The sequence below is a fragment of the Eleutherodactylus coqui genome, chromosome 7 (assembly GCF_035609145.1).
Source record: "Eleutherodactylus coqui strain aEleCoq1 chromosome 7, aEleCoq1.hap1, whole genome shotgun sequence".
Taxonomy (NCBI): Eukaryota; Metazoa; Chordata; class Amphibia; order Anura; family Eleutherodactylidae; genus Eleutherodactylus; species Eleutherodactylus coqui.
The window spans coordinates 165,872,736-165,895,340 of record NC_089843.1 but is presented as its reverse complement, the minus strand read 5'-3'; the positions used below and the strand labels follow the sequence as shown (position 1 = coordinate 165,895,340).

Sequence of the window (22,605 nt, the reverse complement as noted above, 5' to 3'; positions counted from 1 at the left end):
CCAGGTAATTAGTGTTGAATCAGGCACATCATTTTAACTACATAGAAGCTACGATTCGATAACTGGAGCACCAAATATGTCTAAGGGTTTTAGGTAACTTGTACAGTACAGATTCAAAGAAGAGCATACAAAACCACATAAGGCAGGCGAAAACAAACCCGCTACAGTATCAGTAGAACACATAAAATGTACGCCGATACATCCCCAAAGTGAAGCTACCTTCAATTTATATACGGTAAATAGAGAACAGTCTTTCCCAACAGGAGAATGAACAAAAACAAGCAATAAAAGAAACACCACATACACAGCCTAATACAGTAGAAGGGTTAAGGCCCATTTAGATAACGATTATCGCTCAAAATTCGTTCAAAAGCAATCTTTTGAGCAATAATCGTTGTGTGCATTTACACGGCAGGATGAGCGCTCAAAATCCGCTCAGACGACAGTTTAACTGACAGTTTTGAGCGTTCAATTTGCATAAGGTCTTAGGTAGCTAATTAGCTACTTAAGAGCTTATTAGTGTGTAAATGAAGACTCCTGCTGTATAAAGATGATAGCAGGAGCGCTGTCTTCTGTACACAGCTGCTGTGTTCTCTGAGTGCTCAGCTGGTATGCAGAAGACAGATGGAGCACTGTCTTCTGAAGTCAATGAAAGTAGTCCGACCCACGGTCTGTCTGCAATGAACATTGCAAACTGGTCGTGGATTCTGTGTCGTCGTCTAGCGACAGCACGGGGAAGCATAAATTTGAAAAATCTGTACTGCACATGTGCCGCTGGCTCCATCCGCAATACAGAAAAGATGGCGACAGAGCAGACACCGCTGCAGCCAGATTCCGCTGCAGGATTCCACATGCGGAATCTAGCTCTGCAGCGTGCAGGAAGCCTAATGTGCAGAGCCGGTTTCTCATTCCACACTGGATTTCTTCATCCTCTGCGTCTAGAGAAAAGAAGGTTTCTACACCGACGTAGAAGGGGGTTCTTTACTGTAAGAGTATTGAGAGTGTGGAACTCTCTGCTTGAGGACGGCAAACTCAATAAGAGAGTTTAAGAGGGACCTGGACGCCTTTCTTGGATGATACGAGATTATATGTTCTAATCATTAATAACTTCAAGGGTTGTTGATCCGGGGATTATTCTGATTGCCAAACTGGAGCCAGGAAGGAATTTTTTCCCCAAAATGAGGAAAATTGGCTTCTACCTCTTTTTTTTATTTGCCTTTCTCTGGATCAACATTGTAGGGGGGGGGGGGGGTTAACAGACTGAACTGGATGGACATATGCCTTTTTTCAGCCTTACAGGTATTGTTACTATGATCCAAGAGGTCAACCCCTTCTATGTTCTAGTCTTCTGAGTATTTGCTCAAGAAGCCACCTACGGATGCTTCTCTGATTATAATGTAAAGTGCCACACGCAACAATAATTCTGGAAGCCAGGCACTTGTATAATGGGGCGCTGGTATAAAAATTGTCCAAGTTTAGCTAATAACTCTGGTTCAGCAGTGGGTGCACTAAACCCTACACTGCTTTCCAGGAAGGGTCCGTTCTGGTGTCCTTCCCCTCACAACTCCTACACTGATGGGTGTATCTCGTATTCTTGCAGATCTTCTACATCTTCACAACACACTTTGCTCCCTCAGCAGAATTTGGTGGAATTAGATTGAAGCCTCCCTTTAAAATGTACCATGGACTCATCAATAGAAATGTACTATTTGACTTTTTGGGGCTGTATACCTCTGCATGAAATATTTACAATATTCAATATATATATATATATATATCTCTATCGATGATTTCGGAAAAGTTGCCGCCATCCGTGCAGCCTGTGGAAACCTGTCCTAGGATGGAAGAATGCATATGTAGACCAGGAGGTAAATGGGTGGGGGGGGGGGGGGGGGTCAGCACCACACTGCTCGTTCCCGTCAGGCTTACTAATTAGTCGAACCGAGCAGAATGGCGTTCGCCTCTGCCCCCCACCTGCGGTCTCCGCTCCCCTTCATCTACATTCTTTCCTCCTAGGGCACGTTTCTATAATCTGCGCAAATGGCGGCCATTGTTTAGTTAAATCCCTTTAAAGAGGCCATTAATAAAGTAATCCATAATGTGACAATTTCCGTGGAAATATCATAAACGTGAGAGCTTTACTTCTCAGTAAGTTAGCGCTTTTTATAATTGGTTCAACCATTTTTGTCCAGGTCTTAAAGAAAAAAGAAAGGGTCTGTAGCTTTTCCATAAACAGCGCCACACCTGTCCATAGGCCGTGTCTGGTACTACCTCTAATTCAGGTGAATGGGGCTGAACGGCAGTATCAGACACCGCCATAGTGCTGGTTTCTGGAAGAACTGCAGCCCCTTCTTCTGCAGTCCTGGACCCCCTATGGTTGTGATGTGAAGGATAACAGCGGGCACTTTGTTTTGCAGGCAGATATGGCGAAGCACGTGTTTGACATCGGTGACCCTGTAAGTATGATTCCTCATGACACCGTTGTTGTTTGTCTTCAGTATGTCTGTGAGAGCGTGGCGGGGCGTTCAGGGAGGAAGTCAGCTAAAAATGAAACCCAAGGCAGCAGACCACACAGTAAAACAATAATACATGTTACATGCGCACCTGGGAGGGGGTTACATCATCTTTAAAAATCAGCTTAACCCCTTGTCTGGGGATGAAGGCGATCTGTCACCACCTCCATGCTGCTGTGTCGGAGGGCATAAGGTCACACTGACTGCAGAGATATATCTGCTTTATGTATCGTGCAGTAGTTTATCAGAAAGAGGACTACAGGAAGTAGTCCTCCATATTCATGATCGGCAGACTGGTTCTGCCAACTCCACCCTCTGGGCACTGATTGACATCTCTCTGCCCATTACTGTACATAGACAGACCGCTGTCAATCATTGAACCTGTACCACTGACACTACTAAGGGCTCACTCACATAAGTGTTTTGTCACATATCACACTTGCGGGTTTTGTGTGCATAATATGTGGTAATAAGCTTTACATTACTTTCAATGGTGGCCCTCACACACAGTGCGCACATTGCAACATGCTCTATTCTGACTCTTATTATGCGCAGATACATGCCAAGATAGAGCATGGGGATATGTCGGCACGCAGCAGTACGCAATGTTAACTAGCTTAGCAAGCCAAAGTGAGAAGCACTGGGTTTTCTTGGAGTTACTTAGTAATTATCTTGGACCTTTTGGGTTTATTCCTTGAAGGTGTTCTTGCAGTCTGCATGTCGGTGTCAGACGTGTTCCCCCAATGCCCAGTCCATTCATCTGACTTCTCAGTAAACATTGCTGACACGATTATGTACCTGTAAGAAGAAAAAAAATAGCGCCCCATGGTGGAGCACTGTAGTAGCCCTAGTAGCACGTAACAGCAAGATAGAAAGAAGAAGGAATGTTGGTGCGCTGGACGGAAAACCGGGAGAACGTCGGGGTGACTAGAAGGGCGACCAGTTTCAGCGCTGTGCCGGCACCTTCTTCCAGACTTTATTAGTATTTATTAATAAAGACCAGATGTAGGCACCGGTACGGCGCTGAAACTCGTTGTCCTTCTAATCACCCTGACGTTCTCCCGGTTTTCCGTCCAGCGCACCAACATCCCCTTCTTCTCTCCATCTTGTTGGTACTGATTTTGAAACTGACAGAACTCGGATCCATTAAAGTCAGTGTATGTATTCATGGGTGAGTCTCTTTTTCGGTCCATGTAAAAGAATATTGCAGCATGTCCTCTTGATGCGATTCTTGTTCACCCGAGTCAATAGGTGCGTTAAAAAAAAAAAAATGTAACGTACTCTGACATCAGTTTTAAGTGACATCAGTTGCGCCACCTCCATTTTTTTTTTCACACGTGACAAACAAATTGTGCTTAGATGACGCTCACATTAAAAATGCAACCACTGAACAAAAACTGATGTAAAACGCACAAACATCAATAGTAAAATTGTTTTTTTCACTTGCCAAAATTGCACGCACCCATCCATGTGTTGTCCGCGTATTCCATGAACCGCACATGGACCTATTGTAGAGAGTTGGAGTATTCACTGATGGTCTACATGGGGAAAAAAGTGTATGTCCTATTCTGGTCCATATCACGGATGAGAGTAGGACCTAGAATGTGCGCGGTCTGTGTGTCCAATGCGAGTTGTGTCCGAGAATCTCATGACAACTGCAGGTAATGTAACAACTGGAGCACAATGTTATCCCAAAACTGAAGGGTTGCCTTAAAGAGGTTGTCTCGCGAAAGCAAGTGGGGTTAAGCACTTCTGTATGGCCATATTAATGCACTTTGTAATATACATCGTGCATTAAATATGAGCCATACAGAAGTTATTCACTTACCTTCCCTGCGCTGGCGTCCCCGTCTCTATGGCTCCGTCTAATTTCAGCGTCTAATCTCCCGATTAGACGCGCTTGCGCAGAAGGGTCTTCTCCTATCTGTTCGGTCCGGCACGAGCGGCATTCTCGCCCCGCCCCCTTCTACGCATCATCGCGTAGCTCCGCCCCTCACGCGCCCCGATTCCAGCCTCCTGATTGGCTGGAATCGGCACACGTGACCGGGGCGGAGCTACGCGATGACGCGTAGAAGGGGGCGGGGCGAGAATGCCGCTCGTGCCGGACCGAACAGATGGGAGAAGACCCTTCTGCGCAAGCGCGTCTAATCGGGAGATTAGACGCTGAAATTAGACGGAGCCATGGAGACGGGGACGCCAGCGCAGGGAAGGTAAGTGAATAACTTCTGTATGGCTCATATTTAATGCACGATGTATATTACAAAGTGCATTAATATGGCCATACAGAAGTGCTTAACCCCACTTGCTTTCGCAAGACAACCCCTTTAATGATATAAAACTTGGAAGCCACTATAAAGTCTAAGGAGTTGTCAGCTTATAAACTGTCTTTTCGAAATTAGACCCAAATTGATTAAAACAGTAAAACAAACGGTACTTACCTGTATTCAACCCCGGCTAACCAGTGCTGCAACTCTGCGCTCTTCCCGGTCTGTGTTGACAGCGAAAGTCATATGACCGCTGCCTGCCAGTCAGAGGCCACAGCATCACCATTCCAAACTCCTGGCATCATGGCGCCCATAATGTGAGCGCTGATGCCAGGAGAACGAACGGTAATGTTGTGGCCTCTGATTAGCAGGCAGCAATCACTGGATTTCCACTGTCAGCACAGACCAGGAGGCTTGTGAGGCTGTAGCACTGGATCTCCGGTACTGAGAACAGGTAAGTACTGGTTGTTTTTATTGTTTTCACTCATTTGGATCAAATTTTTAACTTGACAACTTCTTTAAAGGGGTTTTCCAGGACATAAGGAAAAAAGAAAGGCTAGATGGCCTTGAAAAAAAAAAAATTTGAATAGTCTCCTATCCCGTCTGGTCCTCGTACAGCGCCAGTGCTAGCTGCATGGAACCCGAAGAAGCATCAGGTGGTCATGTGCCATTCATTATGCATGTGACCGCTCCGCCTCACAGGCTTCAGTGGTCATAGAAGAATCACCTCTGAAGCCTGTGTTAGGGGTTTTGTGGCTCCACTGTGTCTCCCTGCTAAATGGGACCACCCGGCAGGGGAGACAGCTGACACCTAGGTGAAGACAGGACAAAATGCGAGAACTTGGTGCTAAAATGGAAAATGGGTCTTACTGTGATCTCAGACAGAGGACGTGTCCCTGTCCTGGAGGTGCTCCTGATGGTGGAGAAGTCCAGGCATCATGGGAACAGACTGGGTGGTTTAAATAGGAAGCTTTATTACAAATCCTCCCAAGTTGAGTGGAGGAGCCAGCCACAGTAACCCTGTGACTCCTGGAAGAAACAGAATCAGGAGACCGGATGACGCCCATGTCTCCTGGATCTAACAGCCTGTGAATGGCTGAGTCATCGGGTGAACAATGAAGGGCAAGTGACACCCTGCCGCATCTTTTGGGGTGCAGCACTGGACAGGGAGCCACCGGAATAGGTGATTATTCAATTTTTCTGTATTTCAAGGCCATTTAACCTTTTTTTAATGTCCCAGAAAACGCCTTTAAGCTTCACCTCGGAGCTGCTTTATTTATTACATAAGGGAATTGTATTATCACTACTTGGACCTCGGTCGGTGACAGGGATACTTCAGCTTCTGGCACGGTATAATTTTCGTAAGAGGATGGAATTGCTGTTTAACAAGATCACACCCTCAGCCATTGTCTTGTGAGCGAATTATTACACCAAGAAGGACAGCGGAGAAAATAAAGGCCTCATTATGATAGATAGATTTCCGTTTTAGAAATGTGAGATGTTAATTATTACTCAGTTCAGTTTCATAATTTTGTTATTTCCACATACATACCGGCTGTGAAAGTGGTTCAAGTAGAAGCAAGTAACTTTCATCATCAGGGCTGCTCAGCAAGTTAATAGATGTTAAAGTACTCAAAACTATTCAGACTGGAGAATTAATATAGAAAACTGCTATTTTTTGTTAAACCTTCTTCATTTTTCTGTGCAGATGTTAGAGGCCTACTTCACAGGAGACTCTCCCTACTTATATGAAGATCCAATCATACCACACGATACGCCGCATAGGAATGGTAAGCAGAAGGGTTTGTATATTAAGTAGGCGTTCGTTATCACAGTATCTGAAAACCCTTTGGCACACGAGTGTATGGTCACAGCTTTGCGTGGGTAATACGCTGTACCAATTTCTCATAGGCTGCCATGTTTCCGCTCACACGAATTGCACACAAGAAACATTGCAGCATGTTCTATCTTGGCGCATATTACGAATGCATATGCGCCAAGGTATAGTGCATGGTGATTGGTGGCACGCAGCAAGTGCACAATGTTATTGTGTACTTGCTGTGTGCCACTTGGCATGCAGTGAATTATCGCCGTCTGAGCCTGGCATTTCACTGTATATCGCGGCATAGGGATTTGTTTATTTTTCCTCTTCATAGAAAAGTGTAAAAAGCAAACTTACCAAGTCATAGAATGGTCGTGTTGGAAAGGACCTCCAGGGTCTTCGGGTCCAACCCCCTGCTCAATGTAGGATTCACTAAATCATTCCAGACAGATGTCTGTCCAGCCTTTATTTGAACTCACCACCTCCCGTGGCAACCTGTTCAACTCATTGATCACCCTCACTATCTAATATCTAATCTGTGTCTGCTCCATTTCAGTTTCATCCCATTGCTTCTAGTCTTTCCTTGTGCAAATGAGAATAGGGCTGATCCCTCTGCACTGTGACAGCCCTTCAGATATTTGCAGACAGCTATTAAGTCTCCTCTCAGCCTTCTTTTTTACAAGCTAAACATTCCCAGATCCTTTAACCGTTCCTCATAGGACATGATTTGCAGACCACTAACCATCTTGGTAACTCTTCTCTGAACTTGCTCCAGTTTGTCTCTGTCTTCTTTAAAGTGGGGTGCCCAGAACTGGACACAAATGAAATATGCTCTTTTAAAGTTGGGGACACAAATGGAGTTGGCACAAACATTTTACATTTTGATGTCAACTTCATAAACTCTACTGCATTGTAATGTAATGTTACATACAATAACATAGTGCAGCACTAGGAATAGGGAAACCATAACATGCACTGAACAGCCTATAACAGCTAGAGACATTGAAGCCAATTAAGAAAAGTGAATTATCGTGGGATGAATGGATAACATCTCATTCTAATGGCTCGTGCACACTTGTACAGCTGAGCATGGAGTTCTCTACAGTCTCCAATGATATATATGATATATGCACTCAGCATATGTTAGAGCATGCCACAATTTTGGTTGTGGCACTCAGAGGTAAAGTACTTGAGCATAGCCAGATACGGCCACCGCGGACCCCTAATATCGTTGGGTGTATGAAGCCTAATGGCCCTTTTATTACTGAACGATATTCGTTCTTTGTAAACACTGCCAGTGACTGAAGGGCAAACAGAAGGGCAAAATCGTTCACCGTTCAGCTTAGATAGACTGAAAAATCAAACGACGATCAACCTGTGTAGCTCGGCTGCCTGCTTACTGTGAATTGACGCGGGCAAGGAACCGTAAAGGTGCGATCACACTGACATTTAGGTCACCTGTTCGAAGTTCTATTTCATGACTTGAAATGGTTATTTAGCAATGTCTACTATAGAACTTGAATTGATATTGGATTTCACATAGAGCGAATACCTGTCATGTATGTTGTTACACTGTGTTGTTTAATTCTGTCTGAAATCACTTCATCTCCTTAAAATCACTGAGTTGAGAGTATAATTTCGCTCATACTCATTTGGCGGCCGTATCCCAATCAAAGTTACAAACGAAGAAGTAGTGCAATGTGAACAAACTGAAAGAAAAGCCTCCTAAGTGTTAGGGTGCCATTACATGACCATTAGCGGCCTTTGCTAAAGCTTGGGATTTGCCTTCAATTATCAGTCTGCACCTGGACTTGCAGCTGTAAGGCAGTTGAAGGTGAATCCCATTAGTGGCCCTCGTGTACTTGCGCCTTTTGGCCTTTTAGATGCTGCTTGCTTGGCATTGGAAAGTGCTTTTCATTGAAGGCTTGATTTGTGCAACTTCAACTAGTTCCATGATGCATCAGCACAACATCACATGAACAACTAGAGACTGTACCATCTCTGCCTGCAAGGAGGACACTGTCATTACTTTCTCTATTCGTCTAAAAATACTACAGACCATAAGTGTACAGTCAGCTGAACTCTCCTTCATTCTAACTGTGTGAGAGGAGCCTCTAATCATCAGCAGTAGCTGTGATAGTAGTGTCTGTGTCCCCCCTCTAAAGAGTTTGTGTTGCAGAGTCCATGCAATGACATCGCCCAGGAATTGTTCTGTCTAAAAAAAAAAAAGACTTAAACACCTAAAGCTAAGTAAATCTCAGCTGGTTAGAATTGAGATCACATGACCATCTGAGGAGGAGGACTCCAAGATGGAAAAGAATAACTAAGCTTGGTAATAGTAACCAACTTATATACACTGGGGGGCTAGATACATAATGAATGAAAAAAAAATTCATTCATTTCACCATTCGCTCAGTGAATGGAGGCAGAGCGGGCTGGGGATCGTTCCGTCCCGCCCTCTTCCATTCACAATAAACAGGTAGTTGTTCATAGATTATAATGGGTTCATTCACATAAGCGTATTTTTACGTGCATTTAGTTTGCGCAAAAAAATACCCCAAATGCTTTCTTTTCCTGAGCATGGAAATAGCACATATTGAACTAATTACCTTAATTGCCCATTTCAATGAATGGGAGCGTGGCTGCATGCTCTTTTGTGTGCGCACATTTGTTAACACGATTTGCACAGACAAAAAAAACTGTAAAAAAGTACAATAAGGCTTTGTTCACACGGGGCGGATTTGCAACGAAAATACTGTCTGGAATTTCGCTGCGGCAAATCTGCCTGCGGCCGCTAATCCCGGGGTTAGACAGCCATGTGGATCAGATTTCTCAGAAATCCACGGGACGGTGAATCCGTCGCGGCAAATCGGATTCCCCAGCCGCAGCATGTTAATTTTTTTTTTCTTCCTGTTGCGGCCGCACTCTCCTGTATGGGAGCGCCGGCCTTAACAGTACAGCGTGCGGCCAAGCCGCTCCAAAGCCCGTGGCTAAGTGCCGCGGGGTTTTAAAGCAGCGCTTTCGTGATGGAAATCTTGCAGTTTTTCCCGCTGCGGCCAAACCGTGAGATTTCTGCCGGGATTCTGGCGTGTGAGAACCCAACCTAAAACATGCAAATGCACAGGTAAATGCGCTTCCGCACACGTGACACCTGTCGGAGTGGAAAACATTTTTTGGTATTAAGCAGATCATTTCCAGGAAATATTTTCTGTCTTGGTCAGCAAACCAGTTCAGCTTTTCCTCTAGAGGATTTTTCTTGACGCTGTCTGCTTGTTATTGTTTTGTATCTTCTGCATCTTATCACTAATTCTTCAGAGATGCTTATTGACTAAAATGTGTAATATATATATATATATATATATATATATATATATATATATATATATAGCATATCTTCCGGCCCGGGCCGTCTTACTCACATTCAGCACCTTATATCTGAATAGCGGTGGTTTTTAAAGACTCCTCATTTCTTATCTAGTTTCGTGTCATTGCAGACTCCAACCACAACTTATCTGTGACTGCTTTACTAAGAATATCTCAATGTTACATTGTATCCTTTTTAATTAGATAAAGAGGGAGATTAAAGGTCTTTTCTGAGATTCCAAGTATTTCTGCGTCCTCCTTCACAAACACTTGTCTTTTATTGCTACAATGCATCTAAAATAAAAAAAAGCTATTTTTAAGATCGTTGTACCGTTTTGTGTGGTTTCGCCTCTGTCGTTCTAAGGCTTTCACAATGAGTTTGCACTGTGTGTTTGTCACACGCACCAGGAAAGCTCCCGTACGTCAAACATATCCACCGGTCCGCACTCACCTGACGGAGGCCAAATGAGCGTGCTTTAGCCCTCCGTTGTACCACTATATCTATTTGCTTATGGAATAGTGCAGCGATTTTTGGTGAAAACCCAATATTTGCCGTGTCCTTTAAATTCCAAGACCGACAAAGGAGATGGTGAAAGTATCTTATATTCAGTAGGTTAGATTGTGCATTTATTGACCAGGATTTACAGCTGACGGGCTGCAGATTCCTTTCCACTGGATATACTTTTGAATCTTTGTATTACAGCAGCACCATAAGGGAGCTGAAGCATGTAATGGTGCTAATGACAAGGGGCTGTCCCAATAACGGATTCTTATTAGTATAGGAATGTATGCACTGATGCTATTAGGATTTAATGATGCTTGCATTCCTTCTAAATGCTCTCCTTTTTCTCTTTAAGTTGATGGACCATATGTGGACATTGTAGAGCAACCGAAACAGGTAAAGAAATATCCATTATTCTGCCCTTTTATGCATATGCTCTTTTTTTACGCTTCAGTGCTTTGTTTGGGGCTTGGTGATCTAACATTTTTATCAAGTTTAGGTCAAATAACAATAAAAGGATTATCTGGGACTTTCGTGATTTTTTTTCTATGGATCATCGGTGGGGATTCACCGCTCGAAGATCCCTACTGATCAGTTGGTGCCCAGCACTGCTGTCTGCAAAGACAGCACATTGTGGCCACATCTCAGATGCCGCTTGGTCGCTGACAACGTGTGGGACCCTTGGAGTAGTAACTAATAAAAAAGCAACCTTGAGCAGCTAAAATCGTTTTCCTTCCCAGTTGTAAAAATGAGAGGTCTTGTTGTCACTGTGGGGAACCTCAGAGTTACCGGGAACCTTGGGTGTAAAACACTGCCCTAAGCTGTATGACCAATGCAAATTTGGCATCACCTACAGATACCGTTTTTCCCCCGAAAATAAGACAGGGTCTTTTATTAATTTTTGCTCTAAAAGATTTTACTTTTACATGTATAGCTGCCTGGACACCATTTAGATTGACGTTTTTTTATTAACTGTAACTTGGGTGTATTTTTGGAGTAGGGTATATATTTCAAGCATCCTCAAAAATCTAGACAGTTAATGCTAGGGCTTATTTTCAGGGTAGGGCTTACTTTCTGGGAAGCAGGGTACCTGTCACCTGGACTTTGGCAGTCTAAAGTTGAAGATGTCCTCTAGTGATGGAGCATGGGTTCTTGGGGCAGTAATATTAAGCTGAAAGAATAAGCTGTACAAAGAATAAAGTTCATAACCTTTATTTTATTGTATATCATTTTCATTCATGCTATCTTTGCAGAGAGGTTTCCGCTTTCGATACGTGTGTGAAGGACCTTCTCATGGTGGACTTCCTGGAGCTTCTAGTGAGAAAAACAAGAAATCCTATCCACAAATTAAGGTTAGATTTATATAGGTAGACTATATAACTAGATTCAGTTTAAAATATACTGCCTAGTTACATATGTAGTCAGTGATTGGTCAGGTTAGTGAGGCTGAGGAAGACAAACAGAGAACCTATCCCCGCGGGCCTTCTTCAGTCATGGTCCTTTTTTTCTGGATTTTTTTACGGTCAGAAAAATCACTTGCATTTTTTGGACGTTGTGTGCATTTTTTAGTGGCGTTTTTTGGTCACACATGCCAAACTCATTAAAAAATGCATGATGCATGCTGGGATTTTGAAGAAAATAGGGAAGTTAAACACATTTGATATACTATTATCACTGTGTGCACATGCTGATAATAAGATCACCTTTTCGACCTACTAGTATTATTTTCCATAGAAACCTGTATAGTCTATTGATCAACAGTATGCCCCATGGTATATGTATTGGCCAGTGGTACATAGAGCTTAAAGGGGTTGTTTCGAAATCCTCAGAATAACTTTATGATCAGTGAGGGTCTGACTCCTGGGACCTTCACCAATCCTGGGAAAGGAGGTCCCTGTGCTCTTCTGTGAATAGGGCAATAACTTGTACATTTTGGTACAATCCCTTTAAATTGCTCGGATCCTTGGAGTATGCTTTGTTGTGCAGTTACCGATTACATTAACAATCAGTCCGGTTGTCCAATTGTGCACTGTCAAATTCTCCTTACTCCATGTTTGTCCTCAAGTTCTTGATGATTTTACCTTGAGAAGAAGGCTGAGTAAACCTGGGGATGCTGGGGACTTTTTGCCTGTTAACCCTATTTAAAATGTCACAGCTATTATCTAGGAATGAAGCTGTCACGTCTGTCCAGAACTGCCAACTAGACAAGGGCGGACACTAGGGGGCCAAGAACTGAGCCAAGCTGGAAGATGTGAATGTGGGGAATGAGAGGTTTATAAACTCAGGACTTGACAGTAAATGGGAGTAATAAAATATTGTATGAGACAAAACACCCCTAACCTCCTTATCTGCACTTGCCACAAAGCGGGGTACACACACTGAAAAGGGCGACCACACTGTTTGTAAGTGGCAGTATCAAAGGTCAGAGAGGAATCAAGGCAACACAACTAAATACAGAGCACAATACAGATAAGAGAACACAGGGGAGGTAGACCCAACTATATGAAGAGCATATGGAGGCTCAGAATGATAACTCCACTCACATTCCCAACACAAGGCAGTACAAAGGATATGGTCACCGCAAACCAGACTCTATCAATGTACTGAAAGTATAACCAGCACCTCCTGCAAGGAGCAGACAGTTTGAATAGCATAAGGACGTTACTAACTCTCTGACGGGGCTGTCAATCATCCCAGCCAGCCCATCAGCCAAACGGCTCCAATAAAGTTACCGGCTGGCTGGTTTAGTTGTCAGTCATCCCAGCCCGCTCATTAGCTAATCAGCTGAAGGGAGAAGTTTAACACTCACAGGACCGAGTGAACCATGAATGTGCCGTCAGGTGCCACACAGGATCCAAAGCAGACGTCGCCACCCCGTTCTTATCCCGAGTGATTAATGCCAGTATACGTGCCTTAACGATCGCAGGGACCATTGTTCGGGCACATACAGTTCCACTGTTGTCGGCAGCACATCACTGTCTATACAGGACAATGTGCTGCCCACAACACATGAGCTTTGTCGCTGCATAAAAAGATGCGATCCCCCCACAAACAAGCATTTGCTCATTTGTCGGCTGATCTGCGTCACCTTTACACGGACAGATGATCAGATCAATCAATGAATGTTCGGGCATATGTTTTTTTCAGATCATTTGCCCATGTAGAAGGCCGTTTGAGTTTAGATACATACCATGATCTGCCTGTAATTTGGGCAGTGAACCACTTTATCATTTTACCAAGAAACCAATATATGGACATTCCAAGTAAAATATTACCGGTAATGTTCATTTTTATGTAGATTTTAGTGCATATGTCGTAGCTAGTAGGCTGCATTCAAGAAAGGGGAAGTTTTCCTTGTTCTATATAGAAGGAACCCGAGAATCATGGAGATAATGTATTTGTAGTAGCACAAAGAGATGATCCAGCACAGTGTAAGACAATTCGTCCATTCATGAACCACGATGGTCATGAATAAGGGGATGGAGCCCAAAACTCTACTGACCTGAATATTCCCCCAGACTGCTGGTCTCCTCATGCATGGCTGTATGTACGCTGATACCATCTAACACTGTACTGGATCGTCTCCTTTTACTACTGTTTGTCCTGGAGTTAAAGGGGTATTCCAGTGAGTCATAGTGAAAGATACATGCTTTATACGGCGATAACATGTAAATATGTTATAACTAGAGATGAGCGAGCCTACTCGGTAAGGCAGCATCGCTCTTCTCGAGTAACTGCTTAGTGATCCGAGCATGCTTGGGTGGACTTGGGGGGGAGCGGAGACGGAGGAAGAGTGAGAGAGATCTCTCTTCCCCCCGCTCCACTCCGCTCCCCGCTGCAGCCCACCCAAGCCTGCTCGGCTCACTAAGCAGTTACTCGAGAAGAGCGATGCTGCCTTACTGAGTAGGCTCGCTCATCTCTAGTTATAACCTGCTTTACAAAGCTGCAGTTCTCCATTGGTATCCAGTGGTGACGACCTGTACGCTCCGCTGTGTTACCGATCAGGCACGCTCAGTGCCTTCACATTCTGTAATAACCACTCATCAGTAACTGGCAGTGCGGCATTGTGGGAGATGTCGGCCATTAAATAACAATGTAAAAATTTGAAGCTGGCTGAAAAGAAGCGTTGACGCAGATCGGCAAGAGAAAGGACTGTGGTTGAGCTTCACAATTCAGATGGGCGTTTGCAATAATGGCAATAAATAGAAATGTCAGGGAAATATAGAACATTTTGCCAAGTCTCCGGAATACACTGCGCTGCGGAATAAGTTGGCTCTATACAAATAAAGGTTATTATTATTATTATTATTACACCTATAAGTTGATCCTAGCACAGTTGAGGTGAGCAGAGCCGACTACTCCTTTTTGGTGGTTTATTTATACTCCACTGTTTGGGTGTTTTACACATTGGTATAACTCATACTTGTGTTCTAGGAATGATCGGGGACTTTTTTTTAACTGTCAATAAACTGAGTGACTACTTATTATTTGTTCTTATTGTTCACCGTAAAGCACCTTTAACTCCTAACAGATACATTAAAATTGGAGAAACCCTCCAGAAAATGTCACTTTTATATTGTAGTTTTTGAATTTCTATCTCATGGTGCAAAACTGGGCCGCCTTAAGTCCATTTTAACCCCTGAGTGATCTAAATGATTTTAGCCTTAAGAACCAGTAGATTGTCTCCCCTTTTGTGTCCCAGCACTCATAATTTTTTCCTTTTCCGTCCGTGTAGCTATGTGAGACCCGGTGTTTTGCGGGAGGAGTTCTAGATTTTATAGGAACCAATTTTCTTACATGTAATGTATAGAAAAACTTTTATTATTTTTTTGCTGAGGGGAAACAGGGAAAAAAGTCACCATTGTTTTTGAGATTTTTTTTAACAGCGTTCACCATGTGGTAGAAGTATTATGAGACATTACAATTAAGACAACACCAAATTTTATATAGGTTTTATTATGTTTTACTACTTTTGCACACTTTAAGCACTTTTTTTGCAGGACAACTTCTACTTTTTGTTGGTACCATATGACTTTTTTTGATTACTTTTTATTTCTGTTTTGGGTAAATGAGATGAATAGAAAATGACTATTTTGGCATTGCCCTTTTTTAACGGAATTAACTATGGGTTGTTACAGATGTGGCAATGCCAACTATGTGTATTTTTTTCTATATTTAAATAATTGTGTAAGGAGAATTTTTTCTTAATTTTTAATGTAAAACTGATTAGATGCTGTGGTCAGCTATGACTGTGGCATCTGTGGGGTTAAACGCTATAGAGGAGTGACTCAGTTAGCAAGTACTCATCTCTTCACTCATTGTCTGGGTCAAAAGACCCCCATATGTGCTAATCAAAGAGCATTATCTCTGATTGATAATGGAGGGGAGGGGGTACAGCATGAACATAAGTCCATGTTACCCTTTCCCTGGGATTGGAGATAGAGAGACAAATCAAAGATTGTTGACTGCTTCCTGCTTATCCTACACTGTATCTCCTCTGTTGTGCATACAGATGGAAGTGACAGCTGTAAATTTAGTACTCCCAACCCCACTTCAAATGGCTGTATCTCTGGTTTTATCACGGCAATAGATTTTTAATTTTACATGCAAGAATTGTGGCTTTAAATTGAGATCAAAAGCATGTCAGTAGCGCAGATAGAAGCAGAGCTATTGCCATTTGTAGTAGAATGAGCTGTGTTCATCCAAAACTGTAATTTCCTTTTCCTGTAGAATGAACAGAGCTTGGGGTAAACAGTAGGTGGCTAATTCCAGGCTAAGTACATATGAAATGCAACAGGATTTAATTGTATTACATGAGACAATAAAACCAAGAGTGATAGACTTGTCCAGAAGGAGGGCCCTAAGTGAAAGTGAGGGCGGATGAAAGTAGAAGCTTCTTCTGTAGAGGTGGGACTTGAGCTTGCTTTTGAAGGTTTAGAAGGTGGGGAAGAGTCTGATGTGTGGGAGTAGGAAGATGCAGAGTCTGCGGGATACACTGGAGATGATGATATGGGAAGCAAAGGAGGAGGCTTTGTGAGGACTGAAGATTACATGCGGAGAGGTTTTGATAAATTAGTTCAATATAATGGACAGCTTTGTATGTCATTGGTAATATTCTGAACTGAATTTGCTGGGCAGTGAGTAGCCAGTAAAGCGGGGGAGGGGAACGACTGGTATCAGTTGGCAGTCAATAAGAAATGTGAAGAAGAATTATTTCCATATCTGCCTGGAGTTGCTCACTAAACACTTATTTGTATCGTTAGCGTGATTGTTTAATTCGCATTCACTCTTGGAATCCACTGTGAAGTTTCAGGTTGAATGTCAGATGATTAAAACATTTCTGGCTTTAGAATTTCCTCCTGACCAGCTTTCTTTTTTTCACTTTCATTCTATAGCTGTGCATCCTATTTTCACTACTTGCTACTTTCCTTAAAGGGGTTTTCCCACCACTTAAACTTGCTTCACAGGTACTCAGTCCTTTCTGGTTCCAGCTGACCGGGACATGTGATTGCTGCAGCCAATCACTGGCTATAGATCAGTGATGGTGAACCTTTTAGAGACGGAGTGCCCAAACTACAACCCAAAGCCCACTTATTTATCGCAAAGTGCCAACACGTCAGGGGGCGGGGCTTTTCACAACGTTCTTAAAAGGACAAAGCTGTTTCAAAATAGACCGGGTGCAGATTTTGACTGCTTTTGGATGCGGAAATGCTGTGGAATTTACATGCACATTTCCGCTCAGGACATTCTGCAGCATTTCTGCCTCGTATAAACATATCCTAGCAATAATAGTGATCCCCGATAGTGGCCCCAGCGGTAATAGTGACCCCCCCCCCAGAGCAGCCCCAGCGGTAATAGTGACACCCCCCCCCCAGAGTGGCCCCAGCGGTAATAGTGACCCCCCCCCCCCACAGCGGCTTCAGTGGTAATAATGACCCCAACAGCGGCTTTCGGTGGTAATAGTGACCCCCACAGCGGCTTCAGCGGTAATGGTGACCCCCCCCCCACAGCGGCTCAAGCGGTAATAGTGACCCCCTCCTCCCCCCCCCCAAAAAAAACCAGCACCTGCGGTAATAGTGACCCCCTCCCCCCCACAGCGGCTTCAGCGGTAATAGTGACCCCCATAGCAGCTTCAGCAGTATTAGTGACCCCCGAGAGTGGCCCCAGCGGAAATAGTGACCCCCCCTCCCCCCAGAGCAGCCCCAGCGATAATAGTGACCCCCCCCCCCAGAGTGGCCCCAGCGGTAATAGTGACCCCCTCAGAGCAGCCCCAGCAGTAATAGTGACCCCCCTAGAGCGGCCCCAGCGGTAATAGTGACACCCTTTCCCCCCCAAGAGCGGCCCTAGTGGTAATAGTGACCCCCCCAGAGCAGCCCCAGCTGTAATAGTGACGCTCCACCCAGAGCAGCCCCACCTGTACTAGTAACCCCCCACAGCGGCTTCAGCGGTAATAGTGACACACCCCCCACAGCGACTTCAGCGGTAATAATGACCCTCCACAGCGGCTCCAGCGCTACTGTTGTTCCCCCTCACACACACACAGCGGCTTCAGTAGTAAGAGTGACACCCAACAATGGCCCCAGTAGTAATAGTGACCCCCACAGAGGCCCCCAGTAGTAATAGTGGCCCCCAAGAGTAATAGTGCCACCTGACATCGGCCCCTAGTAGTAATAGTGACCCCCACAGCGGCCCCATTAACAGTCCCCCCCCCCCCCTCCCCCAGAGACCCATATACCTACCCCCTTCTCTGCTCGGCGCTGCTGGCGCTGATCCTGGGTGCACACTGTGATGTCTGTGTTCTACCGGACGCCTCCTACCCTGCTCTCGTGGAACCAAAGAGAAGACGTCAGGGAAGTGGGCAGGAGGATCCCAGCTGCACACTCAAGTCACAGTGCTGCAGAGTGAATGCCGGGAAGGGAGCCGCGGCCCCTGTCAGTATTCACTAACATAGTGAGCGGCCGACGGCGGCACATGCCAGCAGGGAGGGCTATGCGCACCACCTCTGGCACACGGGCCATAGGTTCGCCACCACTGCCCTATGGGGAGTTGTTCTTTCCCTATGCTGAGACATTCTTTCCCTATGTCAGGTTGATCTCTCCTTATGCAGAGTTCTTCATTCCCTATGGTGGGCCATTCCTTACATATGCCAAGTCGTTCTTTCCCTATGCTAAGTTGTTCATTCCTTATGCTGAGTCGTTCATTCCCTGTGCTGAATCATTCATTCTCTATGCTGAATCATTCATTGTAATTTTTTCCTATTGCAAAGCAGATAATATGTCAGGTAGGATTGTAGAACAGCTCTATATATCAGGTGTGCAGTGTTTCTGTCTATTTCTGTTAGTAGACTGATATGTAACAAATCTTTGTATCCTAATGTAACAGATGTAACTCACTCTTCGTGCACCAGAGCATATTTATGACTGGAACTGGAACTTTGTTGCAGCTGGTTTGTTGCACGTTGATTTGGGAAATTCCATGGACCGGTTAGTGTACTTTCCATTACAGGGAAGTAGTAATGCATTGGCTGCCTTCCAGATGCTCAGAAGCTCCTGCGTACGCATGTGAATCTGAAGGGGTTTTGGAGTATTTCTATTTTTGTATTTACGGAAAGACGTTTCTTATTTTGTATCGGTGGGATGTTTATGTCCTGTAAGCCATAAACCGTGCTGAAGACAACACTGTTTGTTTCAGAAATCCCGTGACCATCACTAGTATGATTCATTTATTGATGTGTATTGTTTGTGTTTAAAGAGTGACAATACAAAAAAAATCCCCCCAAAATTCAAGCCTTTCCCAGTAACGCAGCCCGCCCCCTTCTTACTACTGTACGTACTGCCTATACACATTCGACAACTGTCTTGTCCGACAGCTGTTATCTCTGACTGCCCCATAAACATGAAGCTCAGTCCAGTGTTCATAGGGAGGTAAGCCGCAGCCCGACCGCTCTTGTATCAGCTTATCTCCTGGGAGACAAAAGGATAGGTGTTAAAATTGAACTTCATTGACCCTTCTCTCCCCCAATATCATCTGTTGAGCCGCCCCATACTCATTAGAGAGTCTTCCAGCCCCATCGTTATTGGTACGTTCAGACAATCGTGGCTCTTACAGCCCACAGCAGGGTTGTTAACTGATCTCCTTAGGCTCTTGCATAGCAAATCTGCCTTTACACAGCAGTGTGTGTAGGCCATACTTTCATTTCCATCAGAGTCTGCAAAAGAAATAATTCTTCCTTTTCCAGCAAAACAATTGGAGAGCGGTATATAGCATTGCAAACCATGGCAAGTTCTCCATTCAGGAGCCCAGTAAACCAGTAGGACAATCCGTGTGCTGTAACGTTGGCCAAAGTTCTCTAAGTGACATATCTGCCTAGTTATATAATGAAGCATCGCCCTGTTCCTTTATAACAAAGCAGATTTGCCATTCAGTTTCTATGACAGTTGGTGAGACAATCTCTGTGAGAGCTGTAATCCCAGAGTAAAGTGACATATGGGTGTTACCAGTTGGGGGCGTGTCCAATCAGTGCTGACCATATCAGATTGTGTGGGGATATATTGCTTTGACAAGAAGAATGGTAACACCCAGTTGTCAATTTATTCCTAAATAGTCAGGGGGAAGAACAGTAAGAGAACCACACAGTTATAAGAAGCAATGTTCCATAATTGTTAATGGAAGCATTTGTTAACCCTTTCCAATCCACTGTCTGACATCTAAAGACATTCTGATTGAAGGCTTAACAGCTCCAATGTCGGAAGACGTCCGGTAGGGTATTCTTACTGTAGATTACTGGCCACTCTTGTCAGAGGCCTCTCAAGCATGTCACATACCGCAGTACTGGCTCTAACCAGCAGATGGTGTTATTGTATAATGGCAGAAAGAGAAAGCCCCCTAGGAAACCCTGAATCCAAAATTGGATTGCAGAGGGTTAAAAGGAACGTCACAGGAGCTGGCAGGTCCTTTTTAACCCTCTAAACACCACTGGGTGTACATTTATGTCCTGGTTGTGCTGTGGTTATATGGAGCAGGATCCTGCTCTATACAAGGCAGGTGTCGGCTGTCTTTGGTAGCAGACACATGCCTGTAACAGCCATGATCAGCACTAGTGCTGATCCTGGCTGTTAACTCTTAGTGACCATTCTGACAGTGGCATTTACATACTCTGATCATTGGTTGGGGTTTGTTCGCATGCACATGCGAACAATGTATGTACATGCGCATTTCGGTCACACAAAAAAACAAAACAAAGAACAGCATGCTCTATTTTCCTGCGCACCAAAACCCCCCATAGAAGTCAATGTAATATACTAGGAGATGCATGAAACACTGTGCAGATAAAATAACACATCTAGAACTCATTAGAATAATTAGCCATTACAATGGTTGGGTACTCTTTCTTAGGCGCCCTCAAATGCATGCGCAAAAAGAACAGTAACATACACCCATACAAAAAAAAACGTTCGTTCGCAAAAACGTGGCGATCATGCTCGCACAAATAAGGATACTCTCTCGTACAGCCGGCCTTAATTTGCAGCATGCCTATTTATGCTGCAGATTTTAACCCTTTAGGTCCGGATTTTGGCGGTGCAGCTTTGCGACGTATTTGCTGTGGGTTCTGCGCTGGGGAATGCTTGCAGCGTATACTCTTGTGTGTGAAGGCGGCCGGCGTGTTCAGAGATTAACGTGATCCAAGATCCTTCTCTTATTCTGTTACAGCATGAGCCCTGCCTGCTTATTTTTATACCGTGGACTATAATTTACGTAATTTCTTGTTTTTGTATCTTTGACAGATTAACAACTATGTTGGCCAAGCTAAAATCATTGTGCAGCTGGTGACCAACGGCAAGGACGTCCGGCTCCATGCTCACAGCTTAGTGGGCAAACATTGTGAAAACGGCATCTGCTGTGTAAGCGTGGGGCCAAAAGACAATGTTATTGGGTGAGTTACATGTGATTCTGGGCATGTCAAGTACAAGGAAGCAGGAAATAACTAGTAACCCTATGTGCTTGGTTGGTTCAGATATTCCAAACCACAGCATGTTTCACACATGCATGACATTCATTTGAGGTTTCTGTGTTCTGACATCGCACTTCCCACACTGGATGACTGCTAGTACTGATATTTACACACCCAGTCCTTCTGTAACGGTAGGGCCCGTTTACATGGAGCCATCTTTCAAACTGCTAGCGAACAATCATATTGCCTATCTGATAGATATTTGCACCAGAGCAATCATTGTATACATCAAACGTAATTGTATATGTATTGTAGAGGTAAACATTTACCGATATGGCTGATTATAGCGGTGATTTTTATGTGCGCACCGATTGCAATCAGTGATGATCTTCAGTCTTCTCCTTCATCCTTTACTGCAGTAAGACTGGGCAATAGTTTGCCGAAAACAAACTAATGGTTATTCCTTTGTGTACACCTATGGCAGCAATACTAATGATCACGGACTGTAATGCTACACTATTCTGCACAGCGTAATGTTACGCCCCCTTTACACGAGTTGATTCTCATTTGAAAGAGCGAGTGACGTCCCCTCTAACTTGTTTGCAGTCATTCACGTCCGTGCCGCCCGTTTAGACAGGCGGACCATCGTTGAGAATCTTTCGCTTCTCGTTCAGTGCTTCACATTTTATGTGTTTAAATGCAACGAGAAGTAAACGAGCCGTTGATGATTTTTATGCTGGTTAAAACTGAACGACAATCGAAAAAGTGCACAATGACTCGCTTTTAGATGTAACGATTATCGCTCACTTTTGGATGTTATAACAAATTTTCAACGCTAATCAGTACGTCTAAATGGGCCTTTAGGCTCTGCCTTGTGACCTCACTGGTACTCCTCCCATCCAGTCTGCACATGCATTATCCCATCCTAGGGTGGGTTTCCACAGGCTGCATTAACCCCTTCTCTCCCCATGATGTAAGGGTACGTCATGGGAGCTTGGTACTTCCCGCAAAATGATGTACGCTTACGTCATAGGGATAACACAAGATCATGACAGATCTCGCACAATCCGGCAGCGGGAGCCCGGCTATCACTGATAGCCGACCTCCGGCTGCAACAGCGGGGGTGCATCGGAGATGCGCCCCCCACTGTTAACCCCATTCCCTGCTGCGATCTAAGTAGATCGCGGCAG

The 22,605-nt window shown here is 44.3% G+C and overlaps 1 protein-coding gene across 2 annotated transcripts in view; it reads left to right on the top strand.

Annotated features, from left to right (window-relative positions):
• NFKB1 (nuclear factor kappa B subunit 1) overlaps positions 1 to 22,605 on the top strand; it is a 99,180-nt gene that overhangs the window by 19,585 nt on the left and 56,990 nt on the right. For both annotated transcript variants that reach the window (XM_066573960.1, XM_066573962.1), the window contains 5 exons: positions 2,418 to 2,456; positions 6,486 to 6,567; positions 10,820 to 10,860; positions 11,718 to 11,816; positions 21,249 to 21,397. In XM_066573960.1, coding sequence (XP_066430057.1) covers positions 2,424 to 2,456; positions 6,486 to 6,567; positions 10,820 to 10,860; positions 11,718 to 11,816; positions 21,249 to 21,397 — 404 coding nt within the window. In that variant the 5' untranslated portion in view covers positions 2,418 to 2,423. The remainder of the gene's footprint in view (positions 1 to 2,417; positions 2,457 to 6,485; positions 6,568 to 10,819; positions 10,861 to 11,717; positions 11,817 to 21,248; positions 21,398 to 22,605) is intronic.